The 18625-nt window shown below is 48.7% G+C and overlaps 6 protein-coding genes across 6 annotated transcripts; 3 read left to right on the forward strand and 3 right to left on the reverse strand.

The window, feature by feature from the left end:
- Positions 1–257: 257 nt before the first annotated feature.
- On the reverse strand, positions 258–1886 carry N7443_009499 (uncharacterized protein; the record flags this gene model as incomplete). The annotated part of the gene is made up of 1 exon (XM_056889555.1): positions 258–1886. The coding sequence occupies one exon, from the start codon at positions 1884–1886 to the stop codon at positions 258–260; it is 1629 nt and encodes a 542-aa protein (XP_056736046.1).
- Positions 1887–2424: 538 nt separating this feature from the next.
- N7443_009500 (alpha-glucosidase) lies at positions 2425–4139 on the forward strand (the record flags this gene model as incomplete). Its single annotated transcript, XM_056889556.1, has 2 exons — positions 2425–3957; positions 3978–4139. The coding sequence occupies 2 exons, from the start codon at positions 2425–2427 to the stop codon at positions 4137–4139; spliced, it is 1695 nt and encodes a 564-aa protein (XP_056736047.1).
- Positions 4140–4676: 537 nt separating this feature from the next.
- N7443_009501 (uncharacterized protein) lies at positions 4677–5064 on the reverse strand (the record flags this gene model as incomplete). The annotated part of the gene is made up of 2 exons (XM_056889557.1): positions 4677–4864; positions 4983–5064. The coding sequence occupies 2 exons, from the start codon at positions 5062–5064 to the stop codon at positions 4677–4679; spliced, it is 270 nt and encodes an 89-aa protein (XP_056736048.1).
- Positions 5065–10442: 5378 nt separating this feature from the next.
- On the forward strand, positions 10443–12400 carry N7443_009502 (fungal specific transcription factor domain-containing protein; the record flags this gene model as incomplete). Its single annotated transcript, XM_056889558.1, has 4 exons — positions 10443–10486; positions 10534–11684; positions 11764–11904; positions 11958–12400. The coding sequence occupies 4 exons, from the start codon at positions 10443–10445 to the stop codon at positions 12398–12400; spliced, it is 1779 nt and encodes a 592-aa protein (XP_056736049.1).
- Positions 12401–13445: 1045 nt separating this feature from the next.
- Positions 13446–15246, reverse strand: N7443_009503 (uncharacterized protein; the record flags this gene model as incomplete). Its single annotated transcript, XM_056889559.1, has 5 exons — positions 13446–14367; positions 14423–14712; positions 14771–15034; positions 15092–15103; positions 15196–15246. The coding sequence occupies 5 exons, from the start codon at positions 15244–15246 to the stop codon at positions 13446–13448; spliced, it is 1539 nt and encodes a 512-aa protein (XP_056736050.1).
- A 535-nt stretch (positions 15247–15781) lies between these two features.
- N7443_009504 (glycoside hydrolase family 13 protein) lies at positions 15782–17784 on the forward strand (the record flags this gene model as incomplete). Its single annotated transcript, XM_056889560.1, has 4 exons — positions 15782–16388; positions 16467–16543; positions 16611–17672; positions 17740–17784. 4 exons carry the CDS (start codon positions 15782–15784, stop codon positions 17782–17784), a joined length of 1791 nt encoding a protein of 596 aa, XP_056736051.1.
- Between the last annotated feature and the right edge of the window lie 841 nt (positions 17785–18625).

The following is an 18625-nucleotide window of genomic DNA, read 5'->3' on the forward strand; positions in this document are numbered from 1 at the left end:
GATAACAAAGATAGGGCTGAGCGATCGCTCTGTCTCGATCGCCATGCAGCCCATACTTACATATAACAAAGACCGTGTTGCGATACAAAGTTGGTGCAGATCAGGGACAAAGCCATGCCTTCCGAAATCATTCCCACGGTATCTATACCGACAATAAAGTTGATTGAAACTACATATACGTATATCCACACGCACTCCTCTAAAAACATGAGTCGGGTTGTGTCTCAGCGGGCATATGCATGTCCAAGTCCAATCCTTCACGCCGCCGATTCCTCATCGCCGCATGCTCCCTCACTAAGTATGGCCGTGTCGTCAACTTTGGTAGCCTTGAATTGACGCGCTGGGATCTTGGATTCGAAGAGGATATCCAACTCAGCAAACGTGCGGTCTTTGAGCTCAGGGAGCCTGTAGTAGGACCAAACCCAACAGAGGCCGCAGAACCCGGCCCAGAAGAAGCCGGTATAACCCTTCCAGTTCCATGCAGTAGCATTGATCTGGTAGTTGGTGATAATGTTATTGACAATCGAGAAGATATTGTACGCGTTGCGAGCAAGTGCTGCCGTCTTGGATCGAAGACGTGTCGATGGGACTTCGGCCACGATGGCATAACAGACGGGACCGACGGAGACTGCGTATATGGCAGTGAAAATGAGAGGCATTACACCGGTCGCCCATGCCGTTCCTCCGCTCTGCTTTGGGATTGCCAATAATCCAATCGCCATCTGAATGACAAATATGCCCGCCAGACCGTAGGTGTAGAGTGGGCGGCGACCAAATCGATTAACAAACAACCAGGCCGCAAGTCCTCCAACGAAACCAATCGAAAGCGAACCGAGACTCATGTCAAAAGCGTGATCAGAACTAAGGCCAGCTTGCTCCAGGAAGTAGGTAGCTTGGCCGGCCAGAGCGAAACCCAACATGGGTTGAATAGACCAGGCAGTACAAGCAATCTCCGTTCGCCGTAGATTGATCCCCTTGAAACAGTCAAGATAGGTCATCCCTTCGTCGAGAGATTTCTCATGCGCATTGGTTGCAACCATCATAGAGATATCAGCTTCGATTTCATGATCTAGGGGGTTGGACCGTAGACGCCGCAATGACTTTCGGGCATCATCCAAGCGGCCCTGACGCACAAACCACCACGGAGACTCTGGAGCAAGGAGTGTGCCAATGACAAGCCAGGGGACCCAAACCCACTGGATGGCAAATGGGATCCGCCAAGACCATTGGGACGTGTTGTGAAGGAAACCACGCAATATTCCCGTAGATATGTACTTGCCAATGGACCAACAAAGATTGACATAGGTGGTAAGGTACGGTCTCAGGACCACAGGGCATACCTCCGCGGCGTACACAGTCGTGAGGGTCAAGAATATACCCAAGGGAAAGCCAATTAGGAGTTCACCGACAAGGAGCATCTCAATCGATTTGGCGAAGAATTGAATAAAAACGAAGCCTGACATGACAAAAAGAGCTGCGATCTGAGTTTTCTTAAAGCCAAAGCGGTCCATGGCCCAACCGTTGATCATCAAACCGAAGATCTGGCCGACATGCATTGCCTGGGTCAGGCCGCTCTGCCATGGAGCGGAAATATTGTATTTACCGTTGCCTAAACTCTCGCCGAATTTCTTTTGGAAGGCCGGGAAGCCGTAAAAAGAACCGAGGAGGCCGATATCGTAACCCTCCATGATGACGGCTGTGGAGATGAAGACAGACCACCAGACAGCCTTGGGATAAAGCTTCAACCCCTCCAGCAGAGTCATCTTCTGTTCTCTGTCGGTGCTCGCATGGATCTCAACTCCGTCAATAGAAGTAGAAAAGTGATTACCTCCGTCGTGCCTGCCGACACTTTTGGAAATGGTCTTTTCGTCCTTGAGGCTCTCCATCTCAAGCTCACGATGTCGGTATCGAGAAAATTGGCGTTCTGGTGTAATAGAAGGAGAAGACGGTGTGCATAAGAACGTTCACCACGTCCGACAGATTAAATTTGGGACCAGGTATAATCGGGAGCCTGATCTTTTGAGAAACCATGGATCGACGGTTATTATTTAATTCTCTCACTCCTTACTTCTTATCATCGTTATCTACCGGTTCCATCTGTGGCAAGCAAAGCTAGCCAAGGTTTCGCCCCCCGCCTTTCTTGCCCGCCATTATCGCCCGTCTTATCACCCGTCTCATTGCCCGTCTCATTGCCCGTCTCATTGCCCGTCTCATTGCCCGTCTCATTGCCCGTCCTATTGCCCGCATCCAGCCAAAGCAGCTCATGGAAATCAAAGGGGCAAAATATAAAAGTTGTCAAAACTAGACTGTGAAGGTAGGCTTCGACTCGGATCGCTCATGGTCAAGCCACTCTCTTATGCCCTCCTACCTTGACCAACTCATACTACCTGTTCCTCTCGTACACGATTCTGCCTTTTGACCAGCATGGATTCTTTACAGAATGATCGCAAGTGGTGGAAAGATGAATCCGTCTATCAGATTTGGCCTGCATCTTTCAAGGACTCGAATGGAGACGGATGGGGCGACCTTGGCGGCGTGATCGAATCATTGGACTACATCAAAGACCTCGGAACCAACATTATTTGGCTCTCACCGATCTTCGACAGTCCTCAGCATGACATGGGATATGATGTGTCAAATTACGAGGAGGTTTACTCTCGGTTCGGTTCCGTCTTTGACGTCGAAGCGCTCATCAAGGGCTGCCACGTGCGCGGAATGCGTCTCCTCCTGGATCTAGTCGTGAACCACACCTCTGACCAGCATCAATGGTTCAAAGACTCACGATCATCGAAACAGGACCCGAAGCGGGATTGGTATATCTGGAAGCCGGCAAGATATGATGAAAATGGGAACCGTCATCCTCCGAACAATTGGCGATCGAATTTCAGCGGGAGTGCGTGGGAATGGGATGAGGCGACGCAGGAATACTACCTGCACCTCTTCGCCAAAACACAACCGGATCTCAATTGGGAATGTGTCGCGATGCGGCAGGCGGTGTATGACAGCTCAATGAAGTTCTGGCTTGACAAGGGCGTGGACGGCTTCCGAATCGACACTATCACCATCTATAGCAAAGACCCATCCTTCCCGGACGCTCCAATCCAAGACAAGGATTCACCATGGCAACTAGCATCCTGCCACTACCGGAACAAAGCGAGAAACTTCGAACATATCGCCGAGATGAACGAGAAGGTCTTGTCTAAGTACGATTGCATGACTGTGGGCGAATACGGCCCGACGTATGACACAGATCTGGCTCTGAGATACTGCAGCGCCGCGGAGAAACGCATTGACATGGGTTTCCAATTCGAGACAGTGTATACCGGGTTCGGAAAAGTAGACAAATTCAAGGCTCAACCGGTCGCCATGGGCGATTTCAAGGGCAGTCATGCAAAATGGCAGAAGTTCATCGAAGGGAACGATGGGTGGACTTCGGCTTTCCTTGAAAACCACGACCTACCACGGTCGGTCTCTCGCTTTGGGTGCGATAGCCCTGAATACCGCGAAGTCTCAGCGAAACTCCTCGCCATGATGGAGGCGACAGCCACTGGAACTTTGTTTATATACCAAGGTCAAGAACTCGGCATGACCAACATCCCGAAGGACTGGACGATCGACGACTACCAAGACCTCGAAGCCCAAAACTATTATAACGCAGTCAAGGCTGCAACCGGCTGCGATGGGAACGCTCTCGCGAGCGCCATGGGCGGTCTTAGGCAGGTCGGAAGAGACCATGCCCGAACACCTATGCAATGGAGCAATTCTCCGAATGCAGGTTTCTCATCGGTCAAACCTTGGATGAGAGTGAACGACAACTACCGGGAGATCAATGTGGCGGATCAGCTAGCTGATAAAAACAGCGTTTTGTCCTTCTGGAAGACCCTGCTCAAGCTGCGACGGAAAAATATTGGAGTTTTCGCTCATGGTTCTTTTACATACGTGGATGACAGCCCGCTGGTAATGACGTATGAAAAAAGTTCAACGGTGAAGTGGCGCTGGTGATGCTCAACTTCACGTCTGAGAGCCAACCAATTCCGTTGAGGGAGGAGTGGACATCGACTAAGCCACTGATCGGCAACGTTGATAAATCAGAGGACCAGAAGCTGGGACCTTGGGAAGGCAGGATCTACGTGAAGTAGATATCAATGCTAGACGAGAATGTTCACATAATCCCCTATTAAGCAAGCATACGATGCTTTCTTCCTCCACCGTTAGCTTGAACGGGGGAGACTTGATAAGAGATAGTGTTTCCACCGTGACGAGCCACGGGTGTGCGATGAGGTTGTCGACCTCGTTGAATTTATGGGTTGTATATATACTTTCGAAACGGGTCTCTTCCGCTCGACACCGTGCCCTTTGTGAATGAAAAGTCAAGCCTATGGGAAGTTGCTGGAGGTCAAACCAGAAACCCCAACTTATCCCCTTGGGAGATACACTAATTCCAACTTCGGTGACCTGCGCGTTTCTGACTAAAAGACCCAGTATGGATAGCCAGAAACCAATATTATCACAGACAATGCGCTATCCCTCTCACCCCGGGGTTTCACAAGCCCGACTAGCTCTCTGATGACGAAGTAGCGTATACTACCGCTGATAGATGTCACAATTTTGTTGGTTGCAAGCACCATCTCCACATTGACATTCATTGCCCGGGTTTGGGATTCAGAATTTAGACGTCATGGTGACTCATGACCATCTACCGTGCCGCACATGCCGCCACGGAGACTCAAGTGGGGGAAGCGTGCCAACGACGAGCCAGGGCACCTAAGCCCACTAGATGGCAAAGGGAATCCTGTAGGGCCACTGCGTTTCATTGTCAATGAAACCGTGCAATATTCATACCGATTATCTTTCCATTGCACTACTACTAAAGATTGACATAGATAGTCAGCTAAGGTATGAGTACCACAGGGCACACCTCAGCAGCATAGACGGCTGTTTACATGAGAAGGATACATAGTCAAGATTCAATAAGAACTCACCGACGACGAACGCCTCGATCAACTTCGCAAAGAAAAGAATGAAGATGCGTCTTGAAATGACGACAAGTGCAGCAATTTGCATCTTTCTGGAGCCGTAGAGATGTTTGCCGTATGAGAGGCGCGAGGGCGCAGTGGAGTGAAAATCCGGGATGAAATGAGAACATGCAAACTCTTCAGGGACGCAATAAGTGAACGGCAGATTTGCGGTTTCTCAGCGATTGTATTATTCGTTGAAATTCCTTGTCAAGGAGTGACAAACCAGACATCTTGTCGCCTAATCATGTGAGCTCTTTCTATCGGGTCAGGGTAATGAACATATAAAAACTGTACATAGCTGAAAAAGCAGTATATGGAATCTTAGTCTCTGGTGTTCCCGGATACAATTACCAACCCTCGGCAATTCAAACACAGGCAGCCGCAAGTCGGCGATAAGCTCGGGCAAACGGCCATAGGAACCAAGCAAGTGGGCAGCGTCCACGCTTGCCCGCCATTTCGGGGAACGGACCTTGAGCAGACTGGAGCATACCTGGTTACAGAGATAATATATCGGTTTAATCAAACATCAGATAAGACATGAAAACAGCAAAAATTCTTATCTGCAGCGTTGAGTGCCGAGATGACGAGGAACTAAGCCCATGGGATCAGAATCTATGTGCTTTAGACCTGGGCTCAGATGGGCAACCAATTAAATTTCGACGTTTCACGGTGTAGTCCGCGTTGGGTGGAAATTAACTCTAGTACACTCTAGATGTATGGAGAAGATCCGTGCTTGCTTTTTCATGAATGAAAAGGGCGCTAGTCATCCGACAACGACGTCTGTCAATTCCTCCCTAGCTAAAAGCGCAAAGCGATTGATGTCGATTTATAGCGTCCTGGCAGATGGTTGGAACAAGCGAGGGAGCTATTCTCAATAGCAGCCGCGCCCTTGCATATGAGCCTTACACAGAATGCTATTTGGTTAGATAATGTGGTGTTTCCGCTTCTGTTAAGGAGGAACGAATGTGGGGGGATTGTAAGCGAGCTGGCGGCTCACGTGGTGCTTTTTGACGGTGCTTATGTCATCGGTTCGAGGAATGGTCACCAATAGTATCCCAACATGTTATCGCTACCAGCAATCTTGGATAATGACATGATAAAGTCACCGTTGGCCTGATTTACCTCCAACCAAACACCACTGCCATTAAATACCGAGCATTGCCTAAAATGCAAGCAAACTCTTCTGGAAGCAGCCAGCCCATGCGGCACTATCGATCGAGAAAGCAAAAACCCTGCGATCTCTGCCGTGAGAGGAAGGCACGTTGCGTTCGTGGCGTGGGAGGTGACTGTGTACTGTGCAGTAATCGCGACAGACGGTGCACCTTCATCTCAAAGCCCTTAATACGGCATTATCCATCCCGTCCCGTCGGAGCAGTGAGCTTGCTTGACAGCAATACTGACTCCGCACGGGAGGTGGAAACGGGGTCACTACCACATGACAGTGCTGCTAGCGTAAGCAATTTGAGAGGCCACAGCCAACACGTGGACCTTGAAGCGGCTCAGTATGTTGGATTGAGTGCAGACTGTGATCCCTTCATCCTTGCGAATAGCCCTTCCCAACAGCCCAGATGTCGTGGCAGCAACGAATGGCGCTCACAACGAATGGGTCACGATTCTATCATGCCAATCTCTTTTACTGTAAGTTAGGCCTTCGCGAGTAGTCGTACCCTTACGCTGACTGGGTAACAATAGCTACTCCGAGACTCATGCCCCACTGCCAGTCTTGACGACCGTATGAGGCGAGTCGAGGAAATCGTTGGAAGAAAGAGAGAAACTTTGGTGACTACATTCTTTGATAGTATCCATTCCGCCTTTCCGCTACTCGACCGCGACCATTGCTTGGCTCATAATCCCAGCCCCTATCTTAAAGTGTCTATGTACTTGCTAGCACGTCTCTATTGCCCTGAAGCTGGGGACATAGATCCGAGGGTGTTGGTGGACACCTATATTTGGATGCGTCCCATCGTCACCCAGAGACCTCGTCTAGAGACCGTAGAAGCGGCAATTCTTTTCTCACAGAGATTCGACTTGGCGATCCAGTAGGTAGCGCTCTTTTTCACCATTGATTCTATGGTCAGATCGCTAAAGAACCTAGTGGATGCAATGTCTCTGGTGTGTGGTCTGAAGTAGGAGCTGTGAGTACGAGATACCGGTTGACTGTCTCATATGCTGACCAAAGGATTATGAACAGCTTGTGGGTCTAGGACAAGAGCTGGGTCTAAATGTTGACTCGTCAAGTTGGAACCTCTCATCCCAGGAAAAGGGACGAAGGAAACGGTTATGGTGGGCTATTTACATCATTGATAAGTGGTACGCTTTAATATCTACTGTGTCCGCACCTTGTTTGCTAAGCTCATAAAGGTCAGCGATGACTCTTGGACGGCCGTCTTACATTCACGACGAACAGTACAATGTCCCTATGTTGTCGACATCAGACTTTTCCACCCAAGACCTTGCGTTGCAGGTAAACGTTGATGCACATGATCTTGTACAGCCCATGGGGATTACCTGTTTTCGGGCGATGGCTACCCTTTCTGTCATCCTTTCCGATTTACTGAAAGCCTTATATACCTTAAAGTCCGTCGAGTTCTTAAGAGATAAGTCAGCAGAGTTTATCCTCGGCATAGCAGAGCCTATAATAAACTCTCTTTCTGATTGGCGGACACGGTATCTTGAGCCCCTACTGATGAGAACTCCATTTCCCGACGTCACAGGTAAAGAATATGCTAAATACTTATTCGCGATGCTCTTACTGAGGGATTTTAAGGGACCGTTGAGCTAGCCTATTATACTGCCGAGATCATGCTCTGTCGCGCTATCTACCCGAAGCTATACCGAAGAAGGTTTGATACCTCATCTTTCTTGGAGCGTGCAGTCAGTTTCACATCAAAGGTTGCCGACCTGGTGCAGAATCTTCCGCTCAGCAGGGCAAGCGTGTTTTGGTGGTCCTGTAGGTAGATTCAGGTAACACGGATGTTCTTACTCGGCTAAGGTGTTCACTATTTAGTCTCTGCACTTAATCTCACTATTTGTGGGACTTTTATGGTGAGCATGATGCGTCTCTCACCTGATAGGGATTTCGTGGACCTTTGGAAGAACCGTGCCTCTCATTATCGAATGGTCCTGCGGGCACAAAGTGGAAGCTTTAACAGCGCAAAATTCGCACAGGCAAGACTGGATGTTATCCTACGTGGAATAGACTTTGATAAGTCTTGGGCTGATTATCGTCATTCTGACATCGATCAGCTCGAAACCACTCACAAAATCAATGTGGGTTCGCTAAAGGAGACGAGTATCGATACACCTTCTGCGAACTCCACGGCAAGTTACACAACACTCTCTGATTTGATACTTCATGAAGCGTACATTGACATGGACTGGCCCTCTGATACCAATCCATTCTGGCCATCGACCTTTTAAGCGTACTGGTTTATTGAGGCACTCAGGATTCTCAGTGGCGGAGCTTTATGGCTGCTGAACTCATACCGTTTCAACAGGTTGGCCGCATCTGAACGGTTCCGCCTCGATCTCTAACCTTTAACTGGCTACATCCTCTTTGAGAGATGGCAATCGGTTCTCGACTTGGGCTGCAATTTCAGGAATCGATCCGCACGACTGTCGGAGCCGAATGAGAAGTGCTCAAAGAGGGCCGGTGTCGACTCTTGTACTAGGGCGATTGGGGCTCCTACATCGCCGAGAGGCATCGGACTACAGGGCTTGAAGCATACCCAACCGCCAAGAGGTTTCCTTCGGCTATATCTTGCGGTCGCTGACGGAGATGACCACGTCGTTTCCGACCAGGGACCACACGATAAGCTATACCACGCTCTTAAATTGAAGGGCTTTGCCCCTCTTGGGGTCATGCATGGGGTCGGCTTTTTTCAAGCATAACCGTTGTATAAAGGCCAAGAAAGGTGGAAAGAGGTATCGGGCTATGTATATAGTTTAAATTCCAATGGGGACCTTGACCTGCATCTTCAAGAGTAGAAATATTGTGCAGTAACCCATGGAAGTCAGTGCGCTAGGTTTGTTGTACCATGCATATCTGATGGTGTATTAAGGTCTTGCTCGGTGTCGAGGCCCTTCCAGATTCTGCATTGTTGGCCTGGGGAAGTATAAGACTTTCTAGAGGAGAAAATTGTATAGCCCCACAAGCACAAAGTCAGTAATAGGGATTTGAATGTTTTAAGGTGCGGACTTCTTTGCTACCCTCGGGACAGGCTATGCGCGAGTTCCATAATGAGGATGTATAAGTAGGTAGGTGTTGCCACACAATTTATTCACTTCCAACTGTTTAGCTATCTCGAACAACGCTAAAGTCATCAAGGAAAGTTGTCAAGATCGATCTCTCATGCCAGGGATTTGGTTCGCTCGTTGGTTCTATGAGCCATACTTAGTGTTATCGCTGAGAACTTCTTTTGTGTGAGAAGGTATCGACATCGATGGGCGGATCAAGTGGGCGAGCAGTGGTACGAAGTGTATCGTGGGAGCCACGCACAAGCACACCAAGACCTAGAGGATGGATTTACAATACCCACTGCTTTTCTTTGACCCAGGGCGATGAAAGTTTTGATGAGTGCGTGATCCTGCGTGGCGAAAAGTGCAAGGGGCTTCCTCATCTAGCCTGTGTGGAAGAGTGGCTAGAAAAGTGTAATACCAGATTCGCTCGTTTCTCACGACACCCTGTCGAAATGATGGAGCTTTGGCCGTGCTGATCCGCTCTCCATAATATGAGCTTGTGATACAGTAAGCTATGGTTGTTCAGATATGAAGTTGTTGGATACAAACGTTTAATCACGTGATGGCAGGGTACATGGGGCCCTTTCTGGATATTTGGCCGTGGCATTATCGGGCTATTTCGTCTCCTCCTACCAGAACTCGATCATGTACATCAAATTATAGATTCATACGCACCGCAACAGTCTTAGACTTTGAACAGATGTCGTACACGGTGGCCTTATGGTTTATTTGCAGAAGGTCTGAAGCATAGCAAAGGCCGAAGACTGCATCGTCCAACTCTCTTGAGGTCGCAAGACCCTTTTTGTGTCCTTCAGTGACGGAAGAGAAAAGACGATGCGCAATCTGGATGCAGAGGATAATGTCTCCGATTGAGAAACCAAATGACATAGGGATCGAAGGCGGTAGGTGGCCATGGCACAATCACCCATATGCGCCACCTTGGAGGTGGGGAGGTACGTGGCAAATAAAAAGAAAAACGTGGCTCTAATAATTCAGCGTTCATTGATGTTGCATAACAATCATGTGATGAGCCCCAACCAATTGCGACGCAGGCGGGGATATCCTCACCCTTTTCATCGAGCAACCACTGGCCAGGATGAACGCAAATGGAATCTCCCGGGTGCGGCAATATAGGTCGCGTCGACAAAGACCGTAGGGGATCTCGAGCCAAACGATATTCAGGCCATGCTAATGCAACCGAAAGGTGTGACAATTGCCGGCGGCGCAGAGTGTGTTGTTTGCGCAATGAGGACGAATCGTGCTCTCTATGTCGCAGCCGGGGCTTACAGTGCACGTTTGTCTCTTCGCCAAATCCCAGGAACTGTACAACCGCAAGAGGAAAGGAACAAATCGTCGATGCTGTTCCCAGAAAATCACCTTTGTCGAAGGATAAGACCATTGCCAACAAGACGGCTGAAAACAACACCACGGGCCCCTCCGAGACCTTACAATATGTTGGCCTGACTGGAGATCAGGACCCTTTCATCCTTCAATACTGTAAGACAGATCGAATCCAACGTATCGATGGGATCCAATGGACTTGGCATCGTCTGAGCAATGATCCACAACGCCCGGCAAGTTTCACGGCAGTCCCTGACCAGCACCTCGATGCCCGCCCCAGTTATTATCCCCTGACTACTATTCGTGAAATGGCGTCGCCTCACGTTGATCAACTAGTGAACGCTTTCTTTGAGGGGATTCACCCTGCCCTCCCGATACTAGATCCTCAATCATTTAGGCACTCGGCCGCACCATCCACACTTCTCGCATCCATTTTTGCGCTCGCACACCCCTATTGCGTCGAGGCACAAACATTTGATCCCTGGGTATGGATGGATTTCAATAGTCAGGCCCTACCGATCGAAGCCCGGAACGCCAAACTTGAGACAATCGAGGCAGCACTTCTGCACGCACAAAGGCATACGTACATTTTCCGGGCTCCAACAATGCCTGGATTATGGACTGATGTGGGCTCGATCGTAGGCATGAGCCAGGACGTGGGCCTGAATATCGATGCGACAAATTGGGATATTCCAGAAGACCAGAAAAAAAGGAGAAGGAGACTTTGGTGGGCGGTATATATGCAGGACAAGTGGACAGCTCTTACTCTTGGTCGACCATCTTATATCCATGATGATCAACATGACGTGGAGCAAGTAGAGGTCACGGATATCATTCCTGATCCAAAAGCAAGCCCACGCACAGAATTACTTCCTGCCCAAGTGTTTGTCGCAGCTGCTAGGCTGACTAGTATACTCGCCGACATTCTATCGCAGCTTTACACTGTCAAAGCAGCCAAGATGCTCCCCACATTAGGAATTGAGGAATGCAGTGACATTGCCAGTGTGTTCATAAGTCGACTTCGTCGATGGAAAGAAGATTATCTCACTCCTCTGATTGGGAACGATACCATGCATGATCCGACAGGTACGGAGACCTGAACCCGACCTGCTGCTTTCCCCGCTGACGCTTCTCAAAGGTAACTTGCAGCTACTATACTACACAGCGGAAATTACTTGGCTCCGGGCATTACTCCGCACAACTGCTGGCCCTCAGTTTCGGCAACGGTCCGCAGATCTTATCTCAAACGTCATTGACTGGTTGAGGAACCTTCAAGTCAATTGCCTATCAGGGTTCTGGTGGATGAGTATGGCATATGCATTATTTCCAGTTTCTGGCCGCTAATATCCAGGATTTTAGGTTCTAGAATCAGTTTTGCCGTTGCAGGAGGGTTTATAATCGGCATGTTGCTTTCCGCAGCAGATGAGGAAGATATGGATTATTGGACGAAGCAGATCAACACCTACCGGAACCTACTCAAAGCGCATTCGGTGAACTTCAATTTCACCAAGCTAGCATCTATCAGAATCGATCTTATTATCCAGCAAGATCATTCTGAAAATGTCGAAGGGGGCATGACCCTCATTCAAAAGCCGCAAACACCAGACACTCAGAATTTGGTTGGAAGCCAAATCCAGGAATCTCCATCAGTGATGTGGCCAGAGGCTGATGTGAATCCTGGCCCCTTTACAACAAATCCATTGCAGGACAGCTTCCCAATGGATCCCATGGTGGCATTTGGGAACACTTACGGACTGGAATGGGAATTTCATGTTGACTTAAATGGGCTTTTTACTGATTAAGTAAGTTATAGCCTCTAGGCCATTGAGTCGTGAGATTGAGACTGCTTGTTGGGTCACATTGCTTTATCCTCAACTGATCACCTAAACCTACTTCTCTGAATCCTGAGATTCACCCACATGCGTCAGTGCCTTTGGTAATATTTATAGGGAATTGCTACTCCCACCACCCCCCTCGCTACTCCCACCACCCCTAACCTGAATTACCAGGCATTTTATCCTAAATAGGCTTAGATCAATAAACCACTTACCGCCTTATCCACCGCTTTAGGTCTTCTCCTAAGTCTCCATATCAACCCAGCGAGAGCCATCAGCATTCGAGTATATTCTACCGCCGCAGGAAGGAGGCCGTGGAGGCTGTGGAGGCCGTAGAGGTCGCGAGGGGCGGTCGCGAGGGGGTAGTGGTCGTCGCGTCGGCGTCAGAGGGCAGAGGGTCCTGCGTAGTAGTCAGCGTGGAGATCAGGAGATGCTGAATAATCAGGATAGACGTATCTGATTGGATGCTGGATATTCATGAATGTGGGTGGTGTAATTGAGCGGAGAGAGAGCGAGTTAATGCACCAAAAAACAAGTGGATTTACCAAGCAAATTGGAATTAGATAATGAAAAGGGGATGGCTCGATGGCTGTCTGACAATACAGACTGGGCAACAGCAACCAACGAACAACACACACACAACCTGCACGTAGTAGAGGTCGTCCTAGGGGAGGTCGCGAATGTCCTTGGTGAGGCCGTGAGGTCGTACGTGCAATCCTGGACGCAGCAATCCTAAATGAGGCCGTACTGTTTTTCCCGGCTGAGCCCGTATGGAATGTACTTAATATAGCATGTTGAATGAAAGAATGTAGTGAAAACTGGAATGAATTGGGTAGATGCCTCCTCTTCTCTCTATCCTCATGTAGAAGCTGCTGCTTACACCTAAGGTATTCGTGACACCTCAGGCCGCAACTTTATTCATTATGTCATGCGTTCCACCACTACAATAATTACGTAGACACCTATAAATTGAGGCCGGAATCTGCTGGCAGAACAAATTGATACCTTAGCTCTAAGGCAGGGGTGGTGGGAGTAGCAATTCCCTATTTATATTGGCACCCGCATTTGTATTGTGTACCTTCGTGACATTGGCCCCAATTCCAGTTGATGTGTATCCGCGGAATTTCCTAGTCGGCAATTTGAGAGCGAACATTTCATCCAACTCCTCCAGACTTCTGCCTTTCAATTCTGGCAGAAAGAAGAATGCCCACAGAAGTGCTAGGAGTGAGCATCCACCGTACACAAAGCCGATGCGAGCCCCAAGGTTCCCATAACCAGGGTCCTGCACGTAAGGATTGATATAGGTGATCAGGAGGACCATGCAGAAACTGACAAAAGTTGCTGTCATGATCGTCTTCTCTCTGACTGCTGCGGCAGCTACCTCTGAAGTAGTAATCCAGGTACAGCTGCCCCAGCAGCCTCCCGCAATTGCTTGATATATTAAGATGGCAGCAACGCATCCTTCAGCTTTAGGGCCATGGACGTCAGTGTACGCACCAAGACCGGCGACAACCCACATAAGAAGGGCCATGAAGAAAGAAGACATAATTAAGATAGGACGCCGGCCTATTTTATCGGTGAAGTAGAAGGCTAGAGTAATGCCACCAAGCTGCGTGGCGTTCTGGGCAATATAGATTTGTAGGCCATTCTGAATGCCAATGCGTTCCAAAAAAACCACAAGGTAGTTGTTCATGAAAGAATTGCCTTGGATTTGTTGCATTAGTTGAACAACGACTGCAATCAACGTCCGGCGAAGGTTGGAGCCACGGAAGCAGTCAAGATAGGTGGTAGTTGCTGCCAGCTCTCGTTGTTCCTCCAACGCGGTTTGGATGAGAGAAAGCTCAAGTGAAACATCAGAAGGGCTAGCTTTGCCTTTACGAAAAGAGGCTAGGGCTGATTTGGCGTCCTCATGGCGATTCTTCATCAGTAGCCATCTAGGATAAACTTTAATCCACGCGCACAGGCAATTTGGTGATTTCAATGACCGACCTTGGTGATTCAGGCATGAACCATACACCACAGATAAGGATTAATGGCACGGAAGCCTGCGCAATCATGACGGGTTTGTACTGCCACTGTCCTGTTAGATGCTTTGAAGTGCCGTAGATGCAGCTAGCAGATATGATGTTGCCAACGATCTGCCACCACTGGTAGAAATTCACGAGAGAACCCCGAATGGCTGGGGGAGCTAGCTCGGCGCTGTAAGTCGGAATAACATTGGCTTCCATTCCCATTGAGATGCCGTTGATGGTACGACCAACAATCAAGCCCCAGTATGACTTTTTTGTGAGCAATGCGTATGTCAACAAGGGAGAGAGGAGCGGCTGGATAACTTACAGGAACAGCGCACTGAATCACCACACCAATGATTGAGATAACAGATAATACGACAATCGTTTTTTTCCGTCCTATGTAGGCATTGCAGTAGCCAGCGGCAATACAGCCGATCGCCATACCCGCACTGGGCGTACCAGTACCCGCAGACTGCCATGACGCAGGTATAACCTTAGCCTTTCCAGGGCCAGGTGAAACGCCATAGTTATCTGCAAACTCTTGCAGGCCTAGGCAGGAGGACCACCAAGCAATGTCAAAGCCAAAGTTCTAAGAAGCACGTTTAATATAAAATCGCAAGCAGATTGGATAGGTCAGTGAACCTACAAAAGACCCAAACTATAAGAAAAGACATTAGCGTTCCATATGGCCATGAGTTAGAGACATAGTAGAGAGATTCCAGGGAAGTGAAAGATTGGGGAGCGACTTACCGAAACAAACAGATAAATTCCGAGCACGCGCCACGTCAACTCTGAAAACATGTTCTGTTTAAGGAAGTTAGGAAGCCCCATATTGATCACCCGTGCAGGCCGAAGTTGGAGCTGCTTGTGGATAGATTCGATCACATACTGCTACGAAGCGAGATGCAGAGAGTCTATATAGTAGTTCAAAAGTAGATAACGATCAAGTGTGGCAGATTAGAAGTCCCATGAATAGCAAATGGTTTCGTGCGCTTTCCCGCAATCCGGAAGATAAATTAAGAGTTGCGCAACGCGCAACCGGCAAAGGGGCTCATGTTCCCCGCCCGTCGGCTTCTGGTCCCGGAGAGGAGATAACGACCAACCTTGGTTGCCCACTCTCCTCATTTCGAACTGTACCGAGGTCGGCATAGGCGGCTGATGGGCAGCGCTTCTCGTATGGCATGTTGTCCTTGCGCGTTGCGGTCCTTTGCCGCAATGCCGAAGATAAAAAACCTGTATGCCAAGCCAAATGGGCGATATGAAATATTTAAGCACCGCGAGGATTCAATGGCTCATTCGACGGAGGAAAGACGTGAGCTCAATAAGCCACCTTAACATGGCTTTTTTCAAAAGAGAGCCTGATGAGCTTATCAATCGTGAGCAAGCTCATTCCATAGGCTCAGCACTCCACAAAAGCCCAATCTGGTGGAAGGAAGCTAGCGTCTATCAGATCTACCCGGCATCCTTCTGTGACTCTAATGGCGATGGTATTGGTGATCTCCAGGGCATCATCTCTAAGATTCCCTATCTCAAGTCGCTTGGTGTTGATATAGTGTGGCTATGTCCGATTTACATGTCCCCGCAGAGGGACATGGGCTACGACATTTCTGACTATCGCGCCATTTATCCCCCATATGGCACTATGAATGACTGGCGAGTGCTGAAAAGGGGGTTGAAAGAGGTCGGTATCAGAATAATCATGGACCTGGTCGTGAATCACACCTCTGATGAGCATGAATGGTTTGTTGAATCAAAATCAAGCAAGGACAGCGACAAAAGGTCGTGGTACTATTGGCAACCTCCCAAGTATGATGAGTATGGTAGTCGTCAGCCTCCCAATAATTGGAGATCATTTTTCGGTGCCGAGTCAGCTTGGGAATATGATGATACTACTGGCGAGTACTATTTGCGCCTCTTCACCAGAACCCAGCCGGACCTTAACTGTGAGTTATATCAATACTTCTTTGTAACGGTGTGAGGGACTCGAAATTGCATGTGGACTGAGATCGAGATGAATATAGGGGAGAATCCAAAAGTCCGCGAAGCGGTCCAAGACATCATGAACTTTTGGTTAGAAGAAGGAATCGATGGCTTCCGCGTACGTAAACCATTATGTCTTGCCTTGCCAATTTGTTCAATAGTCAACTGACCTCTAATTTTGATAGATTGATGCGATCAATTACATCGCGAAAGCGCCCAGGTTTCCCGACGCGGAGGTCATCGAGCCCTCGGCATCCCATCAGCCAGCCATGCATTTGTACCTCAACAGACCGAAGTGCCATGAATATCTACGCGAGCTCGGCCAGCGAGTTCTGGGCAAATACGATATCATGACTGTTGGTGAAACTCCCCATGTGGACGAACCCGACATGGCCCTACAGTATGTTCACCCTTTGCGGGAAGAGTTTTGTATGATCTTCTCGTGGGAGCACATGGATATCGACCGCATCCCTGGGACCATGCTTGGCTGGCGGGAGTTCTCTCTAGCGACTTTGAAGGGCATTGTGAACAAATGGCAGACAGCAATGCAAGTGCACGGCGGTTGGAACAGCTTGTACCTGGAAAACCATGATCAAGGCCGGAGCATCTCGCGGTTTGGAAGCGACAGTTCTGAATTTCGATGGCTATCAGGCAAGCTACTCTCGATGTTTTTGGCAAGTCTTAGTGGAACTTTGTACGTGTTTCAGGGACAGGAAATTGGAATGATCAACCTGCCCCGCGAATGGGGAATTCGGGAGTACACCGATGTTGTTTCCGAGATGCACTATCGGCAAGAGAAAGAAAAGAAAGGAAAGACGGTGGCGGAGCAAGACATGGAGGATGTCATGGATGACATACAGAAGAAGGCGAGAGACCACGGGAGGACGCCGATGCAGTGGTCCGGCACACTGCCACATGCCGGGTTCACGGCAAGCGTACCGTGGCGCAAGGTGAACCCTGATTACAGGGTTTGCAATGTGGAGAGTGCAGAAACCGATCCGAACAGCATTCTGGCGTTCTGGAAACAAATGATACAGCTGAGAAAACGGTGGAAGACGCTGGTATACGGCGATTTCATATTGTTACACCCCCAGCACGAGCAGCTTTTCGTATACAAACGCACCTTGGTTGGAACTTGTGATGCCTTGATACTGTTGAATTTCTCCGACCAAGAGGTGACCCTTGATTCGGTACTTGTGTCGACCATGCACCATGCCCACCTGGTGCTAGGTAACTACGAGAAGGTGGTAAGTGTCTGTGTACTACGACCATGGGAAGCGAGGCTATGTCGTATGGGTGACGCTCTTTGAAAAGGTCATATCTATACCAACTACCTTGATCTTCAATGATCTTCAATGATCTTCGATACGATACTATATCTCCATAGCATCCAAACTATTTCAATTTTTTTTCCAATTCATTATTGTCCTTCCTCTTTCCTGTCCTCTCTGGCTTTAACACATACGTATTCGACCGTGTTGACCTGGCTGCATTCTAGTTTACGGGCCATTACCTGCAATATTCTCAGCGACTCGTTCATCCCTGGGGCAAGAAAGAGACCGTGATCCCAAGTTAGATTATTTTCAAAAGCCTGAATCACTCCCTTACTAGTAGCATTCAATGTGCTTTCTTCTTCTGAGCCAACCTCACGGTCGCACTCTATCCTGCGCTATCTTTACAGACCAATCTCGAGTATGTGATAGCCGTGCCTTCCACCGACCCACACAATAACGCATAGCAAGTTAACAGTTTATTGTCATTGCATTAGTTTCACAAAGAACAAAGCTGACACGGAAGATTAGTGTACACATAAATATTAAGTTTTCAAGTCAATTGCGATACGCAGCAGTTCACTGAACAAAGCCGCAAAAATAGTCGCGAGAACTGAGCCATTCGTCATGGAAGACTAGCAGTCGTGTTATGTGACGATAGTCATGTACAATATAACAGCGTTAGAAAGCGACACGCCCTCTGACAAGAGCTCGACTAGGCCAGGAGAGACATTGTCAACGATATGGAGCCAGTATGGGCGTAGGAAGTTGTCCATTGCAGATATGGCTTGAACTTGGCGGAGACAGACTGCATTCAGCGGAAGAAACAGCGAGTTCTTCATGGTTGGCCTCTAATTCCACTCCTTACTCACTTAACAGCTAGAAACCATTGGGAATGCTGCTGTCCAGCAGCCGAATTGCTGAATCTC

The sequence above is a fragment of the Penicillium atrosanguineum genome (assembly GCF_028827265.1).
Source record: "Penicillium atrosanguineum strain IBT 20685 chromosome Unknown utg000008l_segment0_segment0, whole genome shotgun sequence".
Classification (NCBI taxonomy): Eukaryota; Fungi; Ascomycota; class Eurotiomycetes; order Eurotiales; family Aspergillaceae; genus Penicillium; species Penicillium atrosanguineum.